Source organism: Sapajus apella, unplaced genomic scaffold, assembly GCF_009761245.1.
Source record: "Sapajus apella isolate SASKATOON/1434 unplaced genomic scaffold, GSC_monkey_1.0 scaffold1, whole genome shotgun sequence".
Classification (NCBI taxonomy): domain Eukaryota; kingdom Metazoa; phylum Chordata; class Mammalia; order Primates; family Cebidae; genus Sapajus; species Sapajus apella.
The window spans coordinates 31,717,844-31,744,405 of NW_022436941.1; the positions used below are offsets into that span (position 1 = coordinate 31,717,844).

General features: G+C 34.8%; 1 protein-coding gene and 1 long non-coding RNA gene across 8 annotated transcripts in view; one reads left to right on the plus strand and one right to left on the minus strand.

The window, feature by feature from the left end:
• FER (FER tyrosine kinase) overlaps positions 1 to 26,562 on the minus strand; it is a 484,379-nt gene that overhangs the window by 272,775 nt on the left and 185,042 nt on the right. Inside the window, exon 1 of one of the 7 annotated variants that reach the window (XM_032274919.1) lies at positions 2,216 to 2,610. The exons of the other annotated variants lie outside the window; for them this stretch is intronic. Coding sequence (XP_032130810.1) covers positions 2,216 to 2,344 — 129 coding nt within the window. The 5' untranslated portion in view covers positions 2,345 to 2,610. Of the gene's footprint in view, positions 1 to 2,215; positions 2,611 to 26,562 lie in introns of those variants that run through there. 7 annotated transcript variants of the gene reach the window in all.
• Positions 14,579 to 26,136, plus strand: LOC116549399. Its single transcript, XR_004267846.1, has 3 exons — positions 14,579 to 14,664; positions 24,460 to 24,462; positions 26,115 to 26,136. It is a non-coding gene; the product is annotated as an uncharacterized LOC116549399 (long non-coding RNA).

Genomic DNA, 26,562 nt, shown 5'->3' on the forward strand with positions numbered 1-26,562 from the left:
ATGAGTGTAGTAACATCTGGCTAAGTAGACTGACAATGAGAACTATTTAAAAGTCTATTTTTAGGTTTATCAGGAAGTCTCACTATACTTAGGTCAGCATTAGCTAATAACGAAAGATAAAGCATCAAGGCTATGGGTAGAAGTTCATAATTATGAGAGTTCAATTAAGTATATACTTGTTGAATTAAAAAAAATTTCAAGAGTCAGTGTGCAGTATATACTTGTTGAATTGTTTTAAAATTTCAAGAGTCAATGTGCATCCCTATATGTAATGTATGGTGGCTGACAGCCATCAAAGCAAAAACTCTTATTCCCTTTACTCTAAATAAAATTTACATAAATAATAAAAATAATAAAATTGTAACCTTTTCTACTTTGAACATATGTCATAGAACTAATATAAAAGAAAAAATAAAATTTAAGAGGATTAAGAACAATTTCAAAAATAAATAAAAAGTACACAACTGATTTGAAAACACAATGATGGTATATATAAAAGAATAAAAATATACACAGAAAAATATTAAAGAAGGATCATAAAAATATATATATCAGAGATTGAAGAGTAAAAAGAAAGTAAGATTGGAACCAACCCAAATGCCCATCAATGATAGACTGGATAAAGAAAATGTGGCACATACACACCATGGAATACTATGCAGCCATAATAAATGATGAGTTCATGTCCTTTGCAGGGACATGGATGAAACTGGAAACCATCATTCTCAGTAAATTGACACAAGAACAGAAAACCAAACACCGCATGTTCTCACTCATAAGTGGGTGTTGAACAATGAGAATCCCCAGACACAGGGAGGGGAACATCACACACTGGGCCTGGGGTGTGGGGGGTGGGGAAATTGGGGAGGGATAGCATTAGCGGAAATACCTAATGTAGATGACAGGGTGATGGATGCAGCAAACCAGCACCATGACCTGTCTATACCTATGTAACAAACCTGCACAATCAGCACATGTACCCTAGAACTTAAAGTATAATAAATAAATTTTTTTTAAAGTGAGACTTCTTTTAAAGTTAAAAAAAATTAAGTTGTACAAGTCACTAGCTAGCTCTGTGAGTCATTAATTATCTCAGGCTTCAGAGACATTATTATGTATAAAATCATAAATTGGACAAGATGATCCCAATGGATTCAATATCTTCTAACATTTTTATAAATCTATAAGCCAGATAACACAAAACTTATGCACACAAGTAATGGTCCTTATACTTACAAACAGTATTTATCCAATAATATAGGACACATATTTCGGATACCATAACCCAAATACTAGATGTGGTAACATTAAAACAAGAATTGTTTATGTATTTCAACTCTCTTCAAAATAAAGAAAATATATAATGGCATTTCCAATTCTTATTTGAAGGCCAGAATTAGCTTTTCCTAATATAGTGAATCTGGAAAAAGAAAGCCTAAAAAAGAGAGGCATTAAATAAGGGACTCAGAGAATGCAGGCAATTAAGTTTTAATTGCAAAATGACATGTAAATATAACTCTTTACCAACACAATAGATTTAAAATAGAGCTATATTCCTATTAGTAAGAGAAATTATATTTTATACATTAAAAGATTAAGGAATTAGTATATTCCAAGTTACCAAATTAAACCATAAACACTGATTATAAAATTAGCATTGAACATATCATAATGAAAATCTTCACCATTGTTACCAACTATTAAATACTTATGTTCAAGAAAAATATTATTATTTTCCTTTTCTGACAGATATTGAAAATAAGAAGGCTAAATGGAGCTCACCAGCCAGAACAGAAACTGAAATTTGAAAAATATAAATCTTAATATCATCTTTGTTGAATATCTGAGGAGAAACATGGCTCAGTTTAAAATCTGAGCCATGTTTCTCCTCAAATACTCAATAAAACTACTCTCTTTTACCTTCCATGTATTGAAATACTAGAAAAGCCATATATTTCTCAAATCTGAGAGGTGAATAAAGGAAACAAATGAAATAAAATACAAATGGAAAAGAAGTCACTTTCATTTTTTTAATGACTTTGGCTCAGCATCTGAGTGATAGCATTGTTCAAAAGAATTTTGTTTACCACCAGATTCAGAATTCAAGAGAAATTATCCTTCCCATTGACACAACCACAAAAAATAAAACCTACTGGCCTCTTAGATAATGTCTAGGCCCTGGCTAAAGTAGACCTGAGACAGAATTTGCCCTTACCTGATCTCTGTGGACTTCTGATGTGGAAGGCTCAGAGCTGAACATTAAAGAGCATGTTTTACAGTACTGGGAGCCAAAACCAGGCTCCAGCTGACCCTTACAATGAGGACATCTTATTTTCTGCTCCATCTTAAAACTCAGCTAAGAGATAGTGAGGTGGGCCCAAGGAAGTCAATTTGCCAACAAACCTTCCTGTCTGAGGCAAAAGCAAGATAGAAGAGAGGTGCTGAACTAGATCTCCTATTTCATACTATCTCCCCCTGTTGGCACGGAAGTATACTAGTCAGCTCTGGCTTAAAGGAACAGATACACGCAACAAATGTTGGGTTTTTAAGCAACAAAGAGAAAATCATTGTACATTAATTGAAAATACACTAACTAAGAAATAAATTTCTGTTCTACCTTTTTTTTTTTTTTTAAGACAGAGTTTCATTCTTGTCATACAGGCTGGAGTGCAATGGCACAATGTCAGCTCACTGCAACCTTCAGCTCCTAGGTTAGTGATTCTCCTGCCTCAGCCTCCTGAGTAGCTGAGATTTCAGGCACCGACTACCACACCCGGCTAATTCTTTTTTGTATTTTTAGTAGAAACGGGGTTTCATCATGTTGGCCAGGCTAGTCTCAAACTCCTGATCTCAGGTGATCTGTCCACCTTGGCCTCCCAAAGTGCTGGGGATTACAGGCATGAGCCACCACACATGGCCTTTTTAATTAGATAAATAAAACACGTGATTTTATTCCTAAGCAACATATAGAAGTCTTCTTATTTTAGCTTTTGGATCTCGAGGTCTCTGAGAATAGACCAAACTTTCAAGCACATCTTGAAGCAAAACCTTAGCTGTACTTCAAAGCTTTTCTTAATCCAATGTGTTTTAATTTTTTTTATTTTGTATTTAGGTATAACTCTCCAATACTTTATAATTCTTCAGATCAAAGGTAAAGAATATAAATTATGTGCAAATGATCTCTAAGGTTTCAACAGAAATAACAATTTTAAATTTTCTTGCCATAAGAATGTACTGCCGCATGTTCTCATTCATAGGCGGGTGTTGAACAATGAGATCACATGGACACAGGGAGGGGAGCACTACACACTGGGGTCAGTTGGGGGGAAATAGGGGAGGGATGGTGGGGGTGGGGAGTTGGGGAGAGATAGCAAGGGGAAAGATGCCAGATGTAGGTGATGGGGAGGAAGGCAGCAAATCACACTGTCACGTGTGTACCTATGCAACAATCTTGCATGTTCTTCACATGTACCCCAAAACCTAAAATGCAATAAAATAAATAAATGGGAAACAAAAAAGAAAAAAAAAAGAATGTACTGCCTTTAACACACAATGAAGTGGCAGGGCTAGAGAAGAAGTAGAGTGGGATACCCAAAACCATAAATGTTTAATTGGAAAGTAAGACTCCACTTTTGATAAACTGTTCTATAATAATTTTTAATTACTTTATAAATCCCTGCTTTATTCATTCATTTTTTTAAACGAAGGTACTATGCAACTACTAGATGGCAGGCATCATATTCAGGTATTTTACAGAACATTCTTTCTAATGGACCAAAGTTCAAGAAACTTCACGAAAGCAAATAAGAAAAAGAGAAAAGGCCAAGAGAGTCAAAAGTTTTACTCAGTAAAACTTTCCTGAGTCACAATTCGGACATACACATCTCCTTCTTTAAACCTTTGGCTCCCTTTATAATTAGATGCACTCAAATTTTTTTTTTTAATTTTCTAGCCTTTTTGCATAATTTCCTCTGGTTTTCTTTTTTGTGTATTCACTTTTTAAATTTTGTTGTCCACAACAACCGTTCTTTATATCACGTCTAGCAAAATAAATCTCATTTTGTACACTGACAATAATTTTATAAAATTTTACCTTTAATAAACAATGACAGACAATATAGGGTAAAGAATTTCTTATGAGCAGGTATTGTTCTCTGGATTATCTCATTTAATTCCCCACATTAGCCCTATGAGGTAGTTTCTACTACAAGCCCTGGTTTACATATAAAAAAAAACTGAGGTACAGAAATGTTAACTAACTTGCCCAAGGTTACACAGCCAAAAAATGGCCGATGCCACATATTCAAATCCAAGCAACTTTGCTCCAGAATCTATGCAATTAACTATTATACTATGTTTCTTAGGTTAGGTGCCTGCTCCATTTCACCAAAGGTATTATTTTGCCAAAAAAGAGTCTCAAAAGATATATTAACAATTTATTAATTTTGTTTTTCTACTTAAGTGTTGATCTATTCAGTAAACAATGCTTATTCTCAATATTTTTTCCTTGCACTTATTTTTCCCTAGCTAACTATAAACATAATTTGTATTTTATACCAGAATAGGTTTATATTTACATTTAAATAAAAATTATATTTTCCTATATTTTATTCTCTGATTGGTTTCACTTATTTATTTTTTAAATATTCATTGATCATTCAGGCTCATAAAATCATAAAACATTAAATCTGGAAGCAATTTTGAACATTAAATGAGACAAAATCAAATCTTACAAGAATATAAAATCTTAAGATGCTGGATTTGTTGCTTGGTTTAGCCTAGAGAGAACATAATTTTGGTGTTTCTCTGTTCATCATCTATACTCACTGATTTTGCTCTTCACAACTAGAAAAATTTAATGTCATCGGGATACCTCACTTGGAAGATCCTCCTCTTTCAGATCTTTTACAAAGATAATAATCACAGCAGATAGTGTATTAATTCCCTAGGGCTACTGTAACACAGTACCAGAAATTGGGTGACTTAAAACAACAGAAACTTATTCTCCTACAGTTCTGGAGGCCAGAAGTCTGAAATCAAGGTGTTAGTAAAGCCACGCTCCCTCCAAAACTTCTAGGGGATAACCCTTCCTTACCTCCTATAGCTTCTGGTAGCCCCAGGCACTCCTTTGCTTGTGATAGCATAATTCCAATATCGGCCTCTGTCTTTACAGAGCTGTCTTCCCCTGTGTATCAGTCTCTCTTCTCTTCTTATAATGGCACCAGTCACACTGGATGAGAGCCCACTCTAACAACTCTATATTAACTAGTTTACAACTACAGACCCTGTTTCCAAATTAGGTCATATTCACAGGTATTAAGAATTACAACTGAAAGATATCTTTTGGGGGCACATAATTCAAACCACAAAAGATGTGATAATCAATTGCTGGGGCATCTTGATCTTTATACTTTTCCAGTCAAATAAACATCTATTCCTACCCTTTGATTTCTAATTTTAAACCTGTTCTTGGGCCATGCTAAAAGCATATTTCCCATTCCAGCAGTGATTTAACATTTAGTAACCTTTGGTAAAAAAAAAAAAAAATTGTCAATGTCTTTTCTAAAACCTAAGTATCTTATTTTATATACCTTCATATAAAAAGACTCTAAGAACAATCAGTCAGATATGACTTCTTTCATTGAAATGTTCCCTATACCCTAGGAGATTATTTTACATAAATATTTGATAACTCTATTTGTTGTTATGAGTTCTAAGAGCTTGTCCAATATTCAGAAAATATTTATTTAGCCTCCTTTACATAGCAAGCACTATACAAGGCAGAGGAAATAGTAATAAACATAATGAAAGTGCCTACCTTCTTAGAGCGACAGTTTGAGGAGCAGGCAGGGATTATAGTAGAAGATAGATAATAAAAACATACATACCTACATACATACCATAATCAAATGAGTTCATATATACTGAAGTACATATATTAATATTTTATGCATGGAAACATTCAGAACTAACTTACCAGAGAGTAAATTCTAACCAACAAAATAGTAGTAATCGTAGTAATAGTAGAAATGGTAAAGATACTAAAGTAAGTGCTTTGCAAGAAAAGGGAAAAGGGAATAAGATAAATAACGATGGCAAGGGGTGAGGGGTCAGATAGGGCCTGTTACAGCTGAAGTAGTCAGAAATCTCTCAAGGAAGTGTAATTTGACCTGAAATTATCAAAAGAAAGCAGTTGGTCATATGAAGATCTAGGGAATAAGTATTAAAAAGAGATAAAACAGAAAGTCCCAGAGATACAAAGAAACTTGGTGTACTCAAAGGACAGTAAGACCACAATGGCTGGAGTGCGATGGATGAGGAGTGGTAGGAAGTAACGAAGGGAAGCAGGCAGCGATGAGATCATATAATTTAGTCCATGGTGAGGATCAGAACTTTATTCTAGTTAGATAGGAATACCAACGGAGGGTCATAAGCAGGAGAAATGTAAAATCACATTTATACATTAAGATAACTCTAATTATTATACAGAAAATAAAACGTACAAAGGGCAAGAGAACGAACAGGTAAACTAGCTGAAGTAGTTCAGACCTTAATTTATGGAGAATTAACTAGGATGATCACAATGGATATGTTATCAAGAGGTCAGATTTGGGATGTATTTTGGAGGTAATACCAAGACAACTTGCTAATTAATAGGATGTGGAAAAAAGTGAACAAAGGGGTGATACCCAAAATTCCGACTTAAGCAATTGACTGAAGATACCCTTTACTAAGAAGTAGAAGACTGTGTGAATGGCAGATTTGAGGATTTTGACAAGTTAAATTTAAGTTTATCAGTCTAATTACTTTATTGTATGAAGTGATCAAATTGGAAGACAATCTTTACAAATTAAGCTCACAATAAAAATGTCTTATTCATGCAAATGAACCATCACACCTTATGTATGGCACCAGACACAGCAAATAATGTAAAATAATTATAATAAAAGCATTCTTTCTACATATTCAAAAACTATGTAGCAGGGTGATAAGTATTAGTAGGTAGGATTTAAAAAGAAGGCCTTCAAATAAAAATTTAAAAACCATATGCATTTACTTAATTTTATTTTTAAAACATAAGTTGATAAAATACCTCGATTTCAGAATTTGGTTTTTCTGACACTGAGCTCCACCTGCTGGTAATTTCTTACCTTTAGGTATTACATAACTTAAAATAATTAAAATACTATGGGGAATGTAGTCTCCAAAACAAAAATACTGAAAAACTATATTTAGGAGACATGAAGAAAATATTTTCTTTCTTTATAGCTACCATTTATTGAACTTAGCTATATACCAGGCACTGTATTAAACGTTTTTCCAAACGTCACTTCATTTAACTTTCAAGACAATTTTATGAGGTTTCTATGACTTGCCACTTCTAACAACTAAGGAATCTTATCTCAGAGAGGTTATGTGATTTTTGCCTATGGTCATACATTAATAGCACAAAGGATCTGAACTAAAGTCCCTTTGACTACACATCTGTTGCCTTAGTAACCACGCAACACTCATTGTATAAAATAGAAACTTCATTGTCAGGAAGGTTTTTTTTGTGTTTGAATCTGCCACACTGATTCTGATAAAGTTCCTTAATCTCTTCAAGCTTCAGTGTTTTGTCTGAAAGGTAGGAATAACTCCTTTGCAGGACTGTTTGCCAGTAGTAAACAAATTATGTTATATATCTAGCATACTGTTTACCACACAGTAAACAGTAATTAAGGATTAGTTCTTTTCTTTTAGTAATTTTTGTTAAATGACATTAAAATGACTTAAGATGTGAGGCTCTATTGACAAATGTCAATGAATCAAATTAAGTATCTCTCAAAGAATCTTTTGGAAAATTTAAAATTTTCAATTTTAATAGCCACTAAATAAATTTATTTAGAAAAACCCACCCTCCAAAGCAGAACATGTTTCATACAATAGCTAAATTTTCCACACTCTTTACTCAGCTCTAAAAGCTATAGAAGTGTTGATCATCAATAAAGCTATCAAAAAAAAATCTACAAAGTGAAACCAAGAATAACCAAGTAGAATTACCAGATCCAATTCTGATTTAAAAAAAAAAAAAAAACACAAGTAGACATAGAAAATTATCAATGAGTAAAATGTAACATGAAAATTATAAGCAAAAGTTGAAGTTTAACAATGAAAATTGCCCTTCAATCATCAGTAATATTTTTAAATCCTAACAAGGTAAACAATTTGAATAATTTGTGGGAGTTATAATTTCATAAATATAAACATTTTTAACATCAAAATTACCTAATAATTGTTTAAAAATACAGCTTCAAAATTTTTTTAATTGAGCTAATGAATTAACTAATTAATCCTACTAACTTTACAGATCCATCCTCAAACAAGTATAGAATATAGGCAGTAGAGAACTCCCCTCAGAATACAACTGAGAACTCCCCACAGAATACAATTATCCATTGCATATATAAACTTTAGCTGAGAAAAGTGACACTATGAAAGAATTGTTAAAAATACATATTAAAAATCAATTTAGAGACAGCTGCATTCTTAGGCCCACATAGAACTGATTTTGATGTCATGGCCTCCACCTTCACTGATGGATTCTAGATTCTGCAAGAGATGTCCTTATGAATCTCCTTCTTGCATTAGCTTTAGTGATACTGTCAAGGGCACTGCCACTACAAAAGTCACAGTTAAAGTCTCCAATAAGAAATTCTATTAGGGCTAAATACAATGAAAAGCTTTGCTTCTCCTGCAATGTGACATGCTTTCTTTTATTTAAGAGTGTTATATTACTTTATCTCCCTTTTCTTTTTGGCCTTTGGAAAGCTTAGAGACAAAAATAATAGCTCTAGGTTAGTAACTCTACATATATCCTATGAACTCTAGTCTTGATATCCTGTTACAGCTTATATTACTCCTGGTTCTCATTTTATTTTATATTTATATATTCCTGAATGTTGTTGCCATTAGCTACCTCAAATACTCTGGGTAACAGGACAGGAAATGAATAAATGAATAAATGAACACAAGCATGTAAATATTTTACAAAAAGCCCTGCAATGTGAGGTTTACTTATTCCGGGAGCTTTAACAGTCTTATTGCTGAACAATTTAAAACAAAAGCCTGATTACCAATAGATGGTGACATCACACTCTTTGGCATCTTCAGATCCCTAGACATGGTCACTCTACTGAGCTGCGTCTTTTAAAAGTAATAAAGCTGAAGCTTAAAGCATCAGATTTTTCATACTTTTCTGTTAATCATTTGTTTGACTCAGAAAAATTAGAAGGACACAAGAAGCTTCCCTTGTATTCTTTAGTTTTTAGTATCCTAATCCCAAATCACATCATACACTTACTCAGCAAGAAGTCAAAGCTGTCTCTGACTTGAGAAATGAGAAAGAGGCAACATCCCCCAATATCACACAGGAAAACGATGAATAGCAGACAAAAATTAAATTAGGTCTACTTAAAGTGACTTATCTGGAAAAAAATTGAATTAGGTTTCATATTCCTATGCAGAACAAAATATCAGTGTTTCATTGGTCTACTGTGACTTGTTGATGCTTATTTTACTCCCCATATACCACATTAAGTATTTGCACTAATTACTCCCTTAAAAGCATGGCGTATCTTTAAAAATAGAAACAATTATGATTAAATTCTTCAGCACAATTTTAAAATTATAATGAGCAACCACTAAGATAAAATGAGGCCTCTAAATTGTATGATGTTATTAAATGTTACAAAACACATAAGTATTAATTTCTGTTGCATTAAATAGCTAGCAAAAAGTCAAAATCAACGTATCTATAAATCATCTTTGTATCATAGTTCTTTGGAATAAAAGGAAGCCTCATGGATTTTCATTGTTATTTTATAAAGACTGGCAACAAAACTTTGTGACTAAATACATGTTTAATACACAAAGACAATTATACAAGTGGAAGATGATACAGAATACCATATCATACTAGAAAATGCTAACTGATCAAAATACAGAATCCTATGTTCAATTAATTTGTATTTGATTTAATACAGGAATTAAATCCTTGAAAACATGATCAAATATAATATGAAATTGATGGCAGTTACCCAAAAAGTCTATATAATTCTATTATACACAAAGGGAGGACAAAAATGAATCTCAGTAAGCGTTTTCATGATTTGAATTTCATCTTCTGCCATCCAATCATGAGTGAACATGATAGAGTTATCTGGCCATGTTCTTTTCTACTAACACACCTACACTGGGGCCTAATAAACAGCAAAGACTATGAATATTTTATAAGTAATAAAATTGGAAAAGGTTCACTATATCAAAAAGTACAGCTATCTGTAATAATTATATAATACTGCTAACGTAAGCGATATCTAAATACCCACAACATAATTAATAGAAAATTGAAGTAACTGTAAATGTAATGCAAGTCTATACTTATCCAGGCCCCACCCCATCCAATGCTACACTTAATTACATTTCAGATTTCCATTTGGCAGGGGGTCGGAGGGTGCCTAAATCTTTAAGGTAAACATCTAAATTTCCCATTTCATTTCATCTTACTAAACTCCTCCCAATAAAACCCTTTGGGAATCAACAATTTGGAATGAATCAAATAAGTACATATAAACAAATTTTCTTAAAATTTTGTACTAGGTTCTTGACTTAAAACTTGAATCAGGGCCAGGCAAGGTGGTTCATGCCTGTAATCCAAGCACTTTGGGAGGCCGAGGCGGGCAGATCACAAGGTCAGACATTCGAGACCAGCCTGGCCAACATGGTGAAACCCTATTTCTACTAAAAATACAAAAATTAGCCAGGCGTGGTGGCGTGCACCTGTAATCCTAGCTACTCAGGAGGCTGAAGCAGGAAAATCGCTTGAACCGCTTGAAACGAGGAGATGGAGGTTGCAGTGAGCCAAGATCACACCACTGCACTCCAGCCTGGGTGACACAGTGAGACTCCATCTCAAAAAAAGAAAACTTGAATCAAGTATGATAATGAATTTTCCTAAGTATCTGAACCACAAATTATATCCATATATTAGAGTTTATTAAACTATAAAGGAAGACTTTTTGACACTTTAAGTAAGATTAGTTCAGCAAATATTTTTATTTTAAATTCCAAATACTTTTGAGAATGCAAATATAATCAATGCCTTTTGTCTATAAATTCTTGCCTTGTACAGTTCCATTTTAAAAAAGAAACAGAGGAAAAGTTCTCAAGTCAGTAGTCAATAAAAATGGAAACCTAGAGAGTAAAGCAGGAGAGAAGAGGGAAGTGGGTCATATCATAGTACCCTGAGTCAAGCAGGGGAGTGGGGGAAAAGTGAGAGAAGAGGGAATGAAAAGCTTTTCTTTTTCAGACCCTCTTCTCCATCTCCTTTTTCCTGCTCCCTTTTTGTTTGTCCTTTTATCTGCCTCTCATTTCTGTATTCTCTTTCTCTCTTGTTCTTTACCTTTCATCTTCCTCACCTTTCTTTAGTGATCTTCTTCCTACCCTCACCTGGTTCTCTTGCTACCTTTCTTCTGACATATATCTCCTTTTCCCTATTTCTTCATTCTTCCTTAATGGCCTTAGCAACAAAAAACTGGGGGAAAGAAAAGAGTTCCTACCAAAAGTAAATTTTAATTAAGACAGACTAATTTATTCCCTAGCCAAAAAAAAAACAAGTCTTTTGTAATAAGAACAATGTTTAGGCTCCATAAAAACTGTGCCTTATTATAAACAAACAGAAAAATGAGAGCCATTTAACTACCAGAGTTTCAGAAAGTAGCTATTTTGTTGTTGTTTTTGTTTTGAGATGGAGTGTCACTCTTGTCACCCAGGCTGTAGTACAATGGGGAGATCTTGGTTGACTGCAACCTTGGCTCACTACAACCTCTGCCTCCCAGGTTCAAGCAATTCACCTGCCTCAGCCTCCTGAGTAGCTGGGATTACAGGTGCTCACCACCATGCTAATTTTTATATTTTTAGTGGAGATGGGGTTTCACCATGTTGGTCAGGCTGGTCTCAAACTCCTTACCCTCAGGTGATCCAACCATCTCAGCCTCCCAAAGTGCTGAGATTACAGGCATAAGCCACCATGCCGGGCCAAAAGTAGCCATTTGTAATGATTGTGTAATGATTCTGTAAAGATTTGGGAAACTCTTTGGTTAACTAAATCTCTCAAAAGACAACTAAAGCTTTTTCTTACCAATGATTCCATCTCTACCTGACCTTCTTAGTCCTTTGTTCACTGACTTCTGAAACCTGGAGTCTTTCATAATTCGTAACCTACTTCACTTCAACTCCTTCCAAGTTACATGCCTAACCCATATCCTCCTTTTCCTTGCTAAGCCCATCTGCTTTCACCTATAGCCACACCATTTGTGGCTATACTACAGAAAAGAAATGAGTTCGTCTTTCCAAAATTTTAAGACCTTTTCCCTAGCCTTCTCCTGTATTCTAAATTATTTTTTGCTATATACCTATCTTAACCTAAATCACTTTTGAAAAGGGAAGAGCTAAGCCTACACAAATTTATGAAATGGGCTAAATTCATCTTCAGCAACTTTTCACCTTCCCTTCCAACACTATGCCCCTCACTAGCCTGCCTATCAGAATCAAGACTATCATTCAAAGTATAATTTCACAAGCTTGTGCTATCTAGTTCCAGGCTGATTCCAGCTCTCCTGAATTCCCCAAGTCCCTGATTGGAGTTACATTATTAATGTCTGATGATGCTTAACATGCTACTTCCCCAAGAGGCATTCAGAATTTAATAAGGATCTTTAAGACAAAAATCCTTTGCCCAATAGTCCTCATTTTTCAACCACAAGAGATCTGAAAAATATACTTTGTTATAAAAAAAAAATAGCAAACTATAGTTTCTCAGTAAAAGAGAAAGAAGAGGAGGTACATGGTCCATAGAAGAAATATAATAATAATGGTTAGTGAGAAATATAATAATGGTAACAGATAAAAGTTAAGTATGGCATAAGACTTAAATACAATTTAAAAAGCTCCTTCCCTCTCCCAGGTAATGCCGAAAAGATAGCCATAGAAAGCTCAACACACATACACAAACTAACACACATACACAAATACACAGAGAGAGAGAGAGAGAGAGAGAATGAAAGAGACAGAGAGAGAGAGAAGTTAAGCAAGCTTTCATTTTGGTCCTATGCTAACTTAGAACAATTTTTTTCTAAAATTTTTCATTGAAATGCAAGATGAATGTAGCAAAGCTTACAAATCAAAAGTGAGCAGGTTATAAATTTCTGTAGATTGAAGAAGTCCCTGTAACCAGAACACAGATCAAGAAACAAGTCACTATTTAGGAGTTTCTTGTGTGTACCCTTTCAGTCACTATACCCACCCCACCAAGAAGAACCACTATTCTAACTTTAAATGTCATTGATTGCTTTTACCTCTTTTGAATTTCATATAAATGGAATCGCAGTATACGTAGTCTGGTGTCTTTTCACTTAACATTACTTGTGTAGGATTCAGCCATACCGCTGTATATAGCTGTAATCTGTTCATTTTCATTATTGCAGAGTATTCCACTGTGTAAGTATCCCACAATTTATGTATTCTACTGTTGGTTGACATTTGGAATTTCTAGTTGGGGTCATCATAAATGGTGCTCCTGTGAATATTCTTATACATGTCTTTTTGAGAGCATATGTATGTATTTCTTTTGGGTATACACCCAGAAGCGGCTATACTGAATCACAGGGTGTGCACATGTCCTTCTTTAGTAGATATTGTCCAATGGGCTTTCTAAAGTAATGGCTGTGGCTAAGATATTTTAGAGGACATAGTTCATTCTGGCCCTGCTTAAATAACAAAGCATGCCAAATTTCTACTTTGCCTATCTATAAATGATGGCCATGTTAGTTGAGACTATCACTCTGCATCCTTTCCTTTCTGTCACAATTATGAGTTTATTACTTTGTAACACAGATTCTAGACTAATTTACCCCAATACATTAGCTGAGTGTTTTGTTTTGTTTGCTATTTATACACAAGGAATATGTAGAGAGAGTGTTATACATTTAACTAAAAACTACAACCTAAATGCTGATGGTTTCATTTTGCAACGTCAAGCACGTTCAAGAAAAATTTATTGAACACCTACTCTTCACCAGGTACTGTGTTAAGCAGTAAAAGTTTATATAGTAAACAATTATAAGAGATGTAGCAGTTATAATAATAGCATAAATGAAACCATTTGTGGACATTTACATTCTCAATACTCTCATCTACCTCTCAGACTCTCCCTTTCATTTACTCAGGTATTTGGCAAGTAGCCTAAGATTATTTTCTTTCCAGCTCAACCCCCAACATTATCGTAAATGATTCTTATACCCAAGGTCACAAAGCTCCTTGGATGGCTTCATCTCCAAAAATACTCATCCAAGCTCAACTTCAACAACTCATTCTACCATCTGTAACTTGGAACTTACCAGTCAGAATTTCTTCACTTGTAAGATTTCAGACCATACTTGATAGCTGCTTACTCCAACTATATTTGTTCATAACTGAGTTGATACAACCAGCCCAGGTAAAACCCCCAAAATTTTTCTCCCAGGACTTCAATCCCTATATCTTCCTTTCTTGTTTTGCTTTTCTTTCAGAGTGTCATGTCTGTGGTTATAACCAGTATCCATTCAGATTAGTAAGAGTCCATAGGTGCAGTGGCTCACGCCTGTAATCAATTTTAGCACTTTGGGAGGTCAAAGCAGGTGGATCGCCTGAGTTCAGGAGTTGGAAACCAGCCTGCCCAACATGGTGAAACCCCATCTCTACTAAAAATACGAAAATTAGCCAGGTGTGGTGGTAGGCGCCTGTAATCCCAGCTACTTCGGAGACTGAGGCATGAGAATCTCTTGAACCTGGGAGACAGAGGTTGCAGTGAGCCAAGATCATGCCACTGCACTCCAGCCTGGGCGACAGAGTGAAAAATTTGTCTGAAGAATAAAGAAAAAAAAAAAAGTCAATGGTAGGGACAAGATATGGTAAACCCTTTAGGCAGGTCATTTAAAGAAATTTGTTGTTTAATCCTAAGTAAAAAGAACAAATCTGGAGGCATCACGTTACCTGAATTTATACTACAAGGCTACAGTAATTTGTATTAGTTCATTTTCACATTGCTGATAAAGAAATATCCAAGAATGGGTAATTTATAAAGAAAAAAGAGGCTTTACTCACAGTTCATGTGGCTGAGGAGGCCTCACAATCATGATGGAAGGCAGAAGGTGAAAGGCACTTTTTACATGGCAGCAGATGAGAGAATGAGAGCCAAGCAAAAGAGGAAATCCCTTATAAAACAATAAGATCCTGTGAGACTTACTACCACAAGAACAGTATGGAGGAAACCACCATGTGATTCGATTATCTCCAACTGGGTAGCTGTCACAACATATGGGAATTATGGGAGCTATAATTCAAGATGAGATTTGGGTGGGGACACAGTCAAACCATATCATACTTAGCATATCATAACTAAAACTTCATGCTACTTGTACAAATATGGACACAGATCAATGAAGCAGAATAGAGAACCCAGAAATAAAGTCAAATACCTAAAACCAACTGACCTTTGACAAAATTGACAAAAATAAACAATAAGGAAAAGCTGCCCTATTCAATAAATGGTGCTGGGAAATTTTGCTAGCCATATGCAAAATAAAACTAGACGACTATCACTCACCATATACAAAAGTTAACTTGAGATGGATAAAAGACTTAAACGTAAACCTGAGACTGTAAAAATTCCAGAAGAAAACCTAGGAAACACTCTTCCAGACATTGGCCTAAACCAAGAATTTACAGCAACAACCCCAAAAGCCAATGCAACAAAAACCAACGTAGATAAATGGGACTCAATTAAACTAAAAAGGTTTTACCCATCAAAATAAATAATCAACAGAGCAAACACGCAATCTACAGAACGGGAGAAAATATTTGCAAGTTATGACTCTGAAAGAGTGCCAATATCCAGAATCTATAGGGAAATGAAACAAAACAAGAAAAAAAAAACGAACAACCCCATTAAAAAGTAGGCAAAGGACGTGAACACACATTTCTCAAAAGAAGACATACACATGGCCAGAAAACATATGAAAAAAAACTCAACATCACTAATCATCAGAGAAATGCAAATTAAGACCACAATGAGATATCATTTTATACTAGTCAGAATGGCTATTTTGAAAAAGTCAAAAAACAACAGATGTTAGTGTGGATGTGGTAAAAAGAAAATGTTATGCACTGTAGGTGGGAATGTAAATTAGTTAAACCTCCATGAAAAACAATAGGGAGATTTTTCAAAGAACTAAAAATAGAACTACCACTATTTTACCCAGTAATCCCACTACTGGGTAACTAACAAAAAGAAAAAAAAAATCATTTTATCAAAAAGACACCTGTACTCATATGTTTATTGTAGTAGTGTTCACAATAGTAAAGTCATGGAGTTAACCTAAATATTCACCAATAGTTGATTGGATAAAGGAAATGTGGTATATATTCACTATGGAATACTATTCAGCCATAAAAAATAATGAAATAATGTCCTTTGCAGCAGCTAGACAGAGCTGGAGGCCTGTCTAGCCCTCCATTATGGGATTATGTGCTATTTTTATAAAAATTGCATCATGTAAAAATTTAAACACAAATTTTAATAACGTATGAGAAAGGAAAACAGCAGACATCTAACAAACTAATAGCACTAAAAATGTTATTTGAAAAATTAGCTGATCAACTCTAATAATGTCATAAAAGAGCTATTATAAAGGCAATGCCTAAGTCAGAAGTTAATTACATGACAGTTTTTAAAAAGATGTTTTCCAATCTGCTGTGGCTAAAGGACAACAATATTTCAAGTACAGAGAACAGTAGATCTTAAACATGCTTACCTATCATCTAAATATTAAGAGTTTGCATTTTTTAAAAGAAAGGATTTATGCTTAATAAAAAAAATAATATCAAGAATAGGGAAAAAAGACCATCAAAAAAGCACACACATTAACTTGTTATTGCTTCTGTGATGTTTAATCAAACAATCAAATATTAGACAATACTAATTTATTAAGTGACAAGCACCATTCTACATGCTTTAAATGTATAAACTTAACTAATTCTGCAACAAACCCAAGAGTAGATAACACTGTAATCTCATTGTACACATTGGGAAATGAGGACGGAAAAGTCCCATAACTTGTCTTACACCCTGCATTTAAGTGGTGGAGCAAGGATTCAAACCCAAGAAGTCTGGCTCTACAGCTGGGGCTCTCCCTAGAGCAACGATTCTATCACAACCACTTATTTGTCATTATCTCTGTAACTACTCCAGATTTTGTCAACCTGTGAGAATATCATTGCCACAATTACTTATTAATAAAGCGGGAAATATTTGATAAAAACAATTTTAACATTTAAACCATTTCAAAAATTATCAATTTTTACCTGCTTTTGAAATTCTGTACCTATTCATCTATAAACATTTACTGAGTATATATATGTAGGTATTGCTAAACACCTACATGCTTAAAATATGTTTTAATGTATAAATATATACGAGTCAAAATTCAGCCAACTTTCAATTAATTGCTAAATCAATTACTTGTGCTACATATCTCTGATCAAAACCTATAACAGCTTCTAAATCTCTTTGACCCACATTTCCCACAAAACCCCATTACATAATATTCCTGTAGTAAGTAATCACTAAGCACTGTTGAATCCCAAGTGACTGAATAAATTAATCTGAGGAAGTATTTTCTATTTGCATTAATCATAGTAGATATTTAATTCTTACCTAACTTTATCTTCTCTCTCCTTTTATTATATCCTTCTAGGGCCAGTTCACCCCTGGCCAGTTAGTTTATGCTAAGAAATTAAGAAATCCATAATTAAAAAGACAAATTTGAACTCTCTCTCTCTCTCTCTGCACACACACACACACACACACACACACACACACACACACACACAGACACACACACACACACACACACACACACACACACACACACTCTCTCTCTCCCTCTCTCTCTCTCTCTCTCTCTTTCCAAAACCAAACGGAAAAGCTAATTTTTATTTACTTCATTTTGGCCTATATATCCACTTCATTTGAATATGAACACAGATAACAGTTAAAATATAAGCTAAAAAACACTTTGAAAGTATAAGCATTGTTTTTTCGCTCCTGTTACTGAAGACACTGTGGCCTAATGAAAAAGTGTGTTTCTGGCATCATTCATCAGCTAATGTGATGTGAAATGACTTCATTTATATGAGCCAAAGAAAAATGGCTATTGAATGGAATCTTGACCTGAATCATTTGGAAAATGATTATAATCATAATCGTTTCCTAGCTTATCTGTTATATAAGTTCAAATTTTATATATCAAACTTATATATAGTATAACACACACCTGTAAATATGCTTTAGGTATCAAATTCATAGAAGAATTTAATAATAGTAATGGTTTATTAAGACACTGAAGTTCAACCTAGCAAAATTCATGCTACAGAAAAGCTGGAAGCAAAAATTTACTAATCTACAAAACTGAAGTATTAATGTTATAATTAATATATATAACTGACATTGTTCTCAGGTTCAGAAACTTTTCAACTATTTGACAGCAAAATCTAAACCTATATAAACTGAACGAAACCTAAAATGTATCTTACACATGAACTCCATATATATATACACATAATAGTATTATAAGGATTTTCACTGAAGATGTCCTTACAATAAAATATTAAAAACCATGTAAAAATGTCATTCCTTCACTCAGAATGCTCAATGATTTCTAATTTCTCTATGAGTTAGCAGTGAAGTCTCACTTGAGTCTGCATACTTTATGATCTAAATGCCCATTATTTCTCAGACCCAATCTCCTATTACTTTATCTCTCTTCAGCCACACTGGTTTCCTTTCGGTTCCTCCTTCCATCTGCTCTTCCCACTGCCTGAAATATTCTCACCACAAGAAGTCTCGTTTGCTCTCTTAATTCTTCCAGATATCTGCACAAATGCTACTTTACCAAGGAATCCTTCCTTAACCACTCTATGCATAAAAATACCTCCCAGCACTCATTGCCTTATTGCGCCCAATCTTGCTGTCTTTTTTTCAAAAGAATTTACCACCACCTGACATACATAGTATTTACTTGTTTGTTTATTGACAGTCTCCTCCAATTAGAGTAAAAGGCCCATGACAGTGAAAAAAAAAATTCTATTTTGTTCACTACTGTATCCCAAAACCTAAAATGATACCTGATACCTGATATTAAATAAATATTTGCTTGTTGAATGAATAAATGAAAAAAACTGAAGTAACTGTACATCCACTATTATAAATTGATACCTAACATGCATTAAGTAAAAAAGCAAGATACAGAACAATACTGTTGTATGCTCTAACACATGTGTAAAAGGAACAGGAGGCATTACATTTTCACTTGTGTTTTTATTTGTATACACTTCTGGAAGATTGCCTCTAAGGAAGAGAACTGGGACATTAAGAAAAGACATGTAGACCCACGTACATATGCATGTACTACTCATCTAAAAAAAATTAAGGTTTTTCCTTTACAAATAAGAGATATATAAAATAATCCTACAGAAAATCTACAATTCATACTTAAGAACTCAGTGAATATCAATTAATTTACCTGTAAACTAAGGTACATTTTTAGAAAAACTGAAATAGAATCTGATATGCTTTTCTACAGGATTTTAAAAGGCACAAAATATGTTTGTATACATTATCTCATTTCAGTGTCACAGAAAATCCTGTAAGGCAAAAAGGGTATATATTCATTTCCTCCCTCTAAGGAAAAGAAAATTCAGAAAGGTTAAGGAAACCTGATCACACAGCAGAGACAAAGCTCAACTCAGGTCTCCTTATCTTAGTCTGTTACTTTTTCCAATGTATTATCATTTGGTAAGGCTTGGAATTAACATTACTCTTAGATATTTAGAGAAAAAATATGTACCTGATGATAAAAGCAGATACAATTTCAGTGATGTTGCCAATGATGTCCCAATTTATTTCAATCCAGTTTTAGTGTTCTAAGCATAAAATTGAAATGTCAGACAATAACAATACTATAAAATGGATTACTATTAAGTCAAAATGACAGACTATTTTTTTTTTCTGCAGTGGTATGAACTTGGCTTACTGCAACCTCCACCTCTCAGGTTCAAGCGATTCTCCCACCTCGAACTCCTGAGTAGCTGAGATTATAGGTGCCTGCCACCAAGTCTGGTTAATCTTTGTATTTTTAGTAGAGAAAGGGTTTCACCATGTTGGCCAGGTCAAACTCCTGATCTCAAGTGATCTGCTGGCCTCGGCCTCCAAAAATGCTGGGATTACAGACACAAACCACTGTACCTGGCCTGACAATTTTTAGCCAACAAATTAGATGTGCTGTTGGTTGAAAATGTAACAAAACATATTTTACTGATATTACTGCTCGATTAAGCAAAACTAAGTAAGATGTGCAGAGAAGAAACATCTATGTTGCATGTTGGTCTAGCAAGAGTTTGTGCAAAATGTGCAATTTCAGAAACAACAAAGGCAATTATCATATAGAATAGCTAATTATATTTATAAAGTAGAAATTCATTTAATGGTGCCATCAATTCTAGACATATTTGACACATAAGGAAGATTCTTTCAACAAAAAGTATTATGTTTGGTCCAAAGCATATGTTGTCATAAAGTAAAATAACCAGATTATTCTGTAATGAAAATAAAGTCCAATTCTCCAATTCAGCATATACTGATTGAAAACTTATTATGTTCTTACAACTAGATAGCTTAAAAAAAGAATGTAGAACATGTCTCTTAATAAATAAATATAATAAGAAAGTCAGAAGCAGATGTTTACTTGGTTATTAGAAAATTTTGATATTCTCATCATATTCTCATCACTATCGAAAAGCAGTCAACAGAGTTTACCCTTCTAATTTACCCCAGAAGGCAGATTCTTCTACCCCACAGAGTCAGAATTGAAATAGTATATAAAATAATCCTTAAGTTCACAGAACACATAAGCAATTCAAAATGTCTTCAGAATTATTAGACATTTAATCTGTCATTATCCAATTCAACAAGAAAGAATTTATCTTCTAACTCAGCATTTCCCAAAGTATGCTGCATTACACTACAGACCCCTCAGAAGGCTCCTTGAAAGGGAACTGGGGTAATATTTTCAGAAACAGTGCATTCCATATACTACTTCCCTTCTTGGGCATTTAATACTCAAGGATTAGAAAGTTCCCGCAGTCAATATTACTGTTTCTTTTGGCTTCACCCAACGTGACTCAAATTCTTCAACTCACGTCTCCATGGAACACTTCTTAACATCCCACAAACTAATGGGACCTACACAGAGAAAATAAAGAAGTTATCTAATCTAACGAACCAAATCAATACAACAAAACTCAGACTAGTACTATTACCAGCCTAGCAGAATAAATACGGCTGACACTGCTAGGAAAACCTTCCATAAATTATCACTGCACTTTTCCTTTTGTAATTATAATGGCCTCAAAGATATTTTCTCTAAATGCTCTAAAGATGTGTATTTTTTGTTTGTTTGTTTGTTTGTTTTTACTTTACCACAAAAACTATCTACAGGAAAAAGATGTGTATTCCTATAGCTCATTTTTTCCTGTTTAATAGAGTATTGCCAAAGTTCAAATAAATTTATTCCCCTCCAGTAGTCTATAAGCTTGATGGCATAACAGAAAAGACTAATCTTTCCAAAGTTATCATAAGTGTTAGAAAGTTCTCTTAAGTTCAGAGTAGAGTGAATCTTTACAAATAAGGTAACACTGTGATTTATGGTTTATAAAGGTTACTAGTAAACCAAAATTATTTTTATTTTATTTTGAGACTGGGTCTCACTCTAACACCCAGGCTGGAGTGCAGTTGCACAATCATGGTGCACTGCAGCCTCAAACTACACAGCTTAGGCAATCCTCCCACCTCAGACTCCTGAGTAGCTAGGACTACAGGCACGTGCCACCATATCGAGCTAATTTTTATATAAAGGTAGAGACAAGGTTTCCCCATGTTGCCCTGGCTGGTCTCAAACTCCTGAGCTCAAGCAATAAACCCACCTCAGTCTCTCAGAGTGCTTGGATTAAAAGTGTGAGCCACCACACCCAGTCTACCAAAATTATTATTTTTTTAATAACAGTAGGGTTTACAAAATGGCAGGGATTTATTGTTGTGGTAGACACAAAGCAATTATTATTTATTACATTCCCTTACAGGTGTGTCATTGAAGATGTTTCACTTTCTGATTCTGCTTAGTGTCACTGGATAGAGGAAATTCCAAAATTGTAAGATTCGATTATCTAAACTATTATGCCATCATCACCTGATTTAACAACCTATCTCCTCAAAGCACTTTTCCTTACATTCCAAGATGACATAAGGAAGATAAGCATTGCCTTTCAATGTTCTATATTTCAATGCATATAATTTTTCTTTTGATCACTCTGGGGCTCCTATGAATGTTCCTACCATATTTTTTAACCACCATTCCTCTCATGATGGCCTCTCTGTCTATTACACAGCTTTAATTCTTCAATCATTATAATCACTTTATTAAATGCATCTTCCCTCCTCTTCCCCTCTCTTACTTAATTCATCATACTTGTCTAGCATAACCATAACTTTAAAGAAATCCAACTCTCTGCCCACTCTGCATCATGCCAGGATGGATGAACATACTTGATAGAAAAAAGTACAACCATACTGACAAGTCCCACCTTAATTAAACTCATGATCCAAGTACTACATACCCAACATATATTCTTGGTTGTACTGTGCAGAACCACAATCTTAGGTGAACCATTACTAACACTCAGCAATCACACTGCATTGTCCTAGTCCATTCATTCTCCAGTCTCCTAGATGATTTCCCACCTTCTTCAAACATCCAATACCCTCTTCCCTCATCTTCACTCTCATCCAGTGACCTTGACTTTGATTCTACTTCATTGAGAACACAAAGCAATCAGAAGAGGACATTAACAAAATCCCCAACCACATATTAGGAATTACCATCCTGTTTGCCAGTTATTGTGCCAATATTAAAGCCAATCTATATGGATACTAGATCCCATCTTCTCTCACTTATTAAGACATATATTCTGGGCCAGGCATGGTGAATCATGCCCATAATCCCAGAACTTTGGGTGGCTGAGGCAGCAGAATCACTTGAAGCCATAAGTTCAAGACCAGCCTGGATAACATAGTAAGATACCATCTCTAAAAAAATTAAAAAATAAAAATTAAGGCATGGTGGCTTGCACCTTAAGTCCTGGCTATTCATGAGGCTGAGACAGAAGTATCACTTGAAGTCCAGGAGTTTGAGGATGCAGTGAGCCATGCTCGTGCTGCTGTACTCCAACCTGGGAGACAGCAATACCTTGTCTTTAGCTCTTTTTTCTAAGTGCCTCATTTCTTCTCAAAATGATTAGTTTTCCCCTTTCTAATGGACTGTACCTTTAACATTCAGATATAATAATTTTTCCTCCTCTTAAATACCCTAATGTTCCCAAATTTACTGTCTTATTTTTATGTGCTTTTGTTGCATAAGTCCATGAAAAATATGTCTATGCTCACCATAGACAATCATTCTCTTTTCTTTCTCTTAGGCTTACCCTAATCAGTGATTTATCCCCACCATTCCATTAAAACTGCTAACCAATGACCTCTGTATTGCTAACTCCAATGCTCAACAGTCAGTTCCCACCTCACTGCACCCATCAACAACATTAAATACAATGGATCACTCTCTCTGCTTTGAAATACTTTCCTCACTTGACTTTCAGGACACCAGATTATCTTCATTTTCTCTTTCACTGGTTTCTCCTTCTCAGTCTCTTCTATGGATTCCTCTTCTCCTAGACCTCTTAACTTGATTTCAATTTTTGTTTCTCTTTTCTTCTCTGTTCTTTCTCACTTGATGATCTCTTACAGTCAAATGGTTTTAAGTACCATCTAACGTCTACAACTCTCAAATTTATATCTCGAGTTCAAATCATACTCCTGAACTCCAGGCCCAATTACCAAAATTTCTGCTGCCTTGTTGTTTTTGAAAGACAAACTGAAGTCTTAATCTTTCTCATCAAAGCTGCTCTATGTGTAGCCTTTCCATCACACTTGAAACCAATTTAATTCCTTCAATGCTCTGGCTAAAAACCTTAAAGTCATTGTAGACTCCTCTCTCTCATACTCCACATCCACAGAAAATCTCATGGCCTCAAGCTTCACAATATATGCTGGAACTAAACACTTCTGACTAACAGTGCTATCTTGCCGCCCCTGCTCAAGCTGTCGTTTCTATCACATAAGTTACCGCAATTGTCTCATTTTTCCATCATCACTCCCCACAAGGTTATTCTCAACACGGTTGCCATAGCTATCCAATTTAAATCAAAAGTCAGGGCGTATCATTCCTCTGTTATAACCCTCCTACCCAATGGCTCCCTATTTCACTCAGAGAAAATTCATAATCCAAGGCCCTGAGATCTGTTCTCCATTACTTTTCTAACCTCATTCCCCATACTTCCACATTTCCTTCTACTTAGACCTTCTTGCTAAACCTTGAACAGTCCAGACATGCATCTGTTTTACACTCTTTGTAACAGATGCACCCTCTGGCTGGAATGTTCTTTCCCTCAAAATTGAAGTAGTTTATTAGCTCCCTGTTTCAAGTCCTTCTTTAAATGTCACCCTTTCAATGATGCTTATCCTGACTTGCATTTAAAATTGGGTCCCAACCTCTCACCCTGCTCACCCCTTGCCACTTATTTTCCAACATTATATATAATTTACTTATTAACTGCCATTCATCACAGACTATTAACCTCCAAAAGATGAGAATGTTTATTAGTTTTATTCACTAATGTATTCCATGCACCTAGAAATGTGCTTGGTACATAGTAGGTAACTCAATAAAGACCATCTGAGTGAATAAATGAAATAGACTTACCCACAGACAATAGTGAACTGCTGTGCAATACTTAAAATTAATCATTTTCTCCTTTGTATCTTGGGCAGATTAATGTGAAAAAAGACAACATTAGAGGGATGATCTGTCCTGATGATTTATCTCTGTCTACAAACTTTTTAGATTTTTGTAAATTAATAGATAGGCGTCTTAGGCCATTTTGTCCTTCTATAACAGAATACCTAAGACTGGGTAATTTATAAAAAACAGAAATTTATTTCCTCATTGGTACAGTTATGAGGGAAAAAAAAGAAAGAAATCCATTTTTCACAGTTCTACAGGCTGGGAAGTCCAAGATCAAGGTGCTAGCAGACTTGGCATCTGAAAAGAGCCCAATCCACAATTCCAAGATGGACCATTGAACACTGCATCCTCCAAAGGGAAAAAATCCTTTGGTTTCACATGACGGGGTACAGGGGGAAGCAAAGAGTTGTACGGGGGACCGAACTCACTCCTCACTCTTCTATAAAGACATTAATCACACCCATAGGGTGAAGCCTTCCTGACATAATCACCTCTCAAAGGTACCACCTCTTAACATTCTAACAAGGGCAATTAAATTTCCACATGAGTTTTGGAGAGAACAAACATTCAAACCATAACAATGAACTTTAACTCTCACTGAATTATAGAGCCAAAATAAATATCAATACATCTAAGAACCTGACTATACAACCCCAACCCCAATTATACATTTGATCATTTGGAATTTTTATAAGAATACTCAATGCATGGCACATTTCAGTGATACAGTTCCTTAAAGCACTCTTCACAGAAGCATTCACCACTGAACAGTCGTTATTTTGGGTAACATTGCCATTAACTAAGATCATAGAGCACGGTCTTGAACTATCAAATTAAGGTGAATTTTAAGTTGGTGAATCTAAATGTATTTATTGTAGTTTAAGGATCACATTTATGAGCAGAAAAAAACTTTTCAAACTAAATCAATATTTTATATTTTAAAAACAATAAATATACCAGCAACCTCAGATATATAGGATTCTATTTTTCTTAAGAAGAAAAAAAAAATAATAAACAGCTTTCTTCTTATTGTTTACTTCTCTGTTAAGCATAAGACCCTAACAGAAGGGTGCAGTGGCTCACGCCTATAATCCCAGCACTTTGGGAGGCCAAGACGAGCAGATCACGAGGTCAGGAGTTTGAGACCAGCCTAGCCAATATGGTGAGAAACCCCATCGCTACTAAAAATACAAAAATTAGCTGGGCATGGTGGCTGGTGTATGTAGTCTCAGCTACTCGGGAGGCTGAGGCAGGAGAATTGCTTGAACCTGGGAAGTGGAGGTTGCAGTGAGCCAAGATGCACCAGTGACTCCTGCCTGGGTGCCAGAGTGAGACTCCATCTCAAAAAAAAAAAAAAAAAAGAATAAGACTCTACCTTCCTGCTATCTCCCAAGAATAAAAATAACTGCAGTCGGCTGGGCGCAGTGGCTCAAGCCTGTAATCCCAGCACTTTGGGAGGCTGAGGTGGGTGGATCACGAGGTCAAGAGATCGAGACCATCCTCGTCAACATGG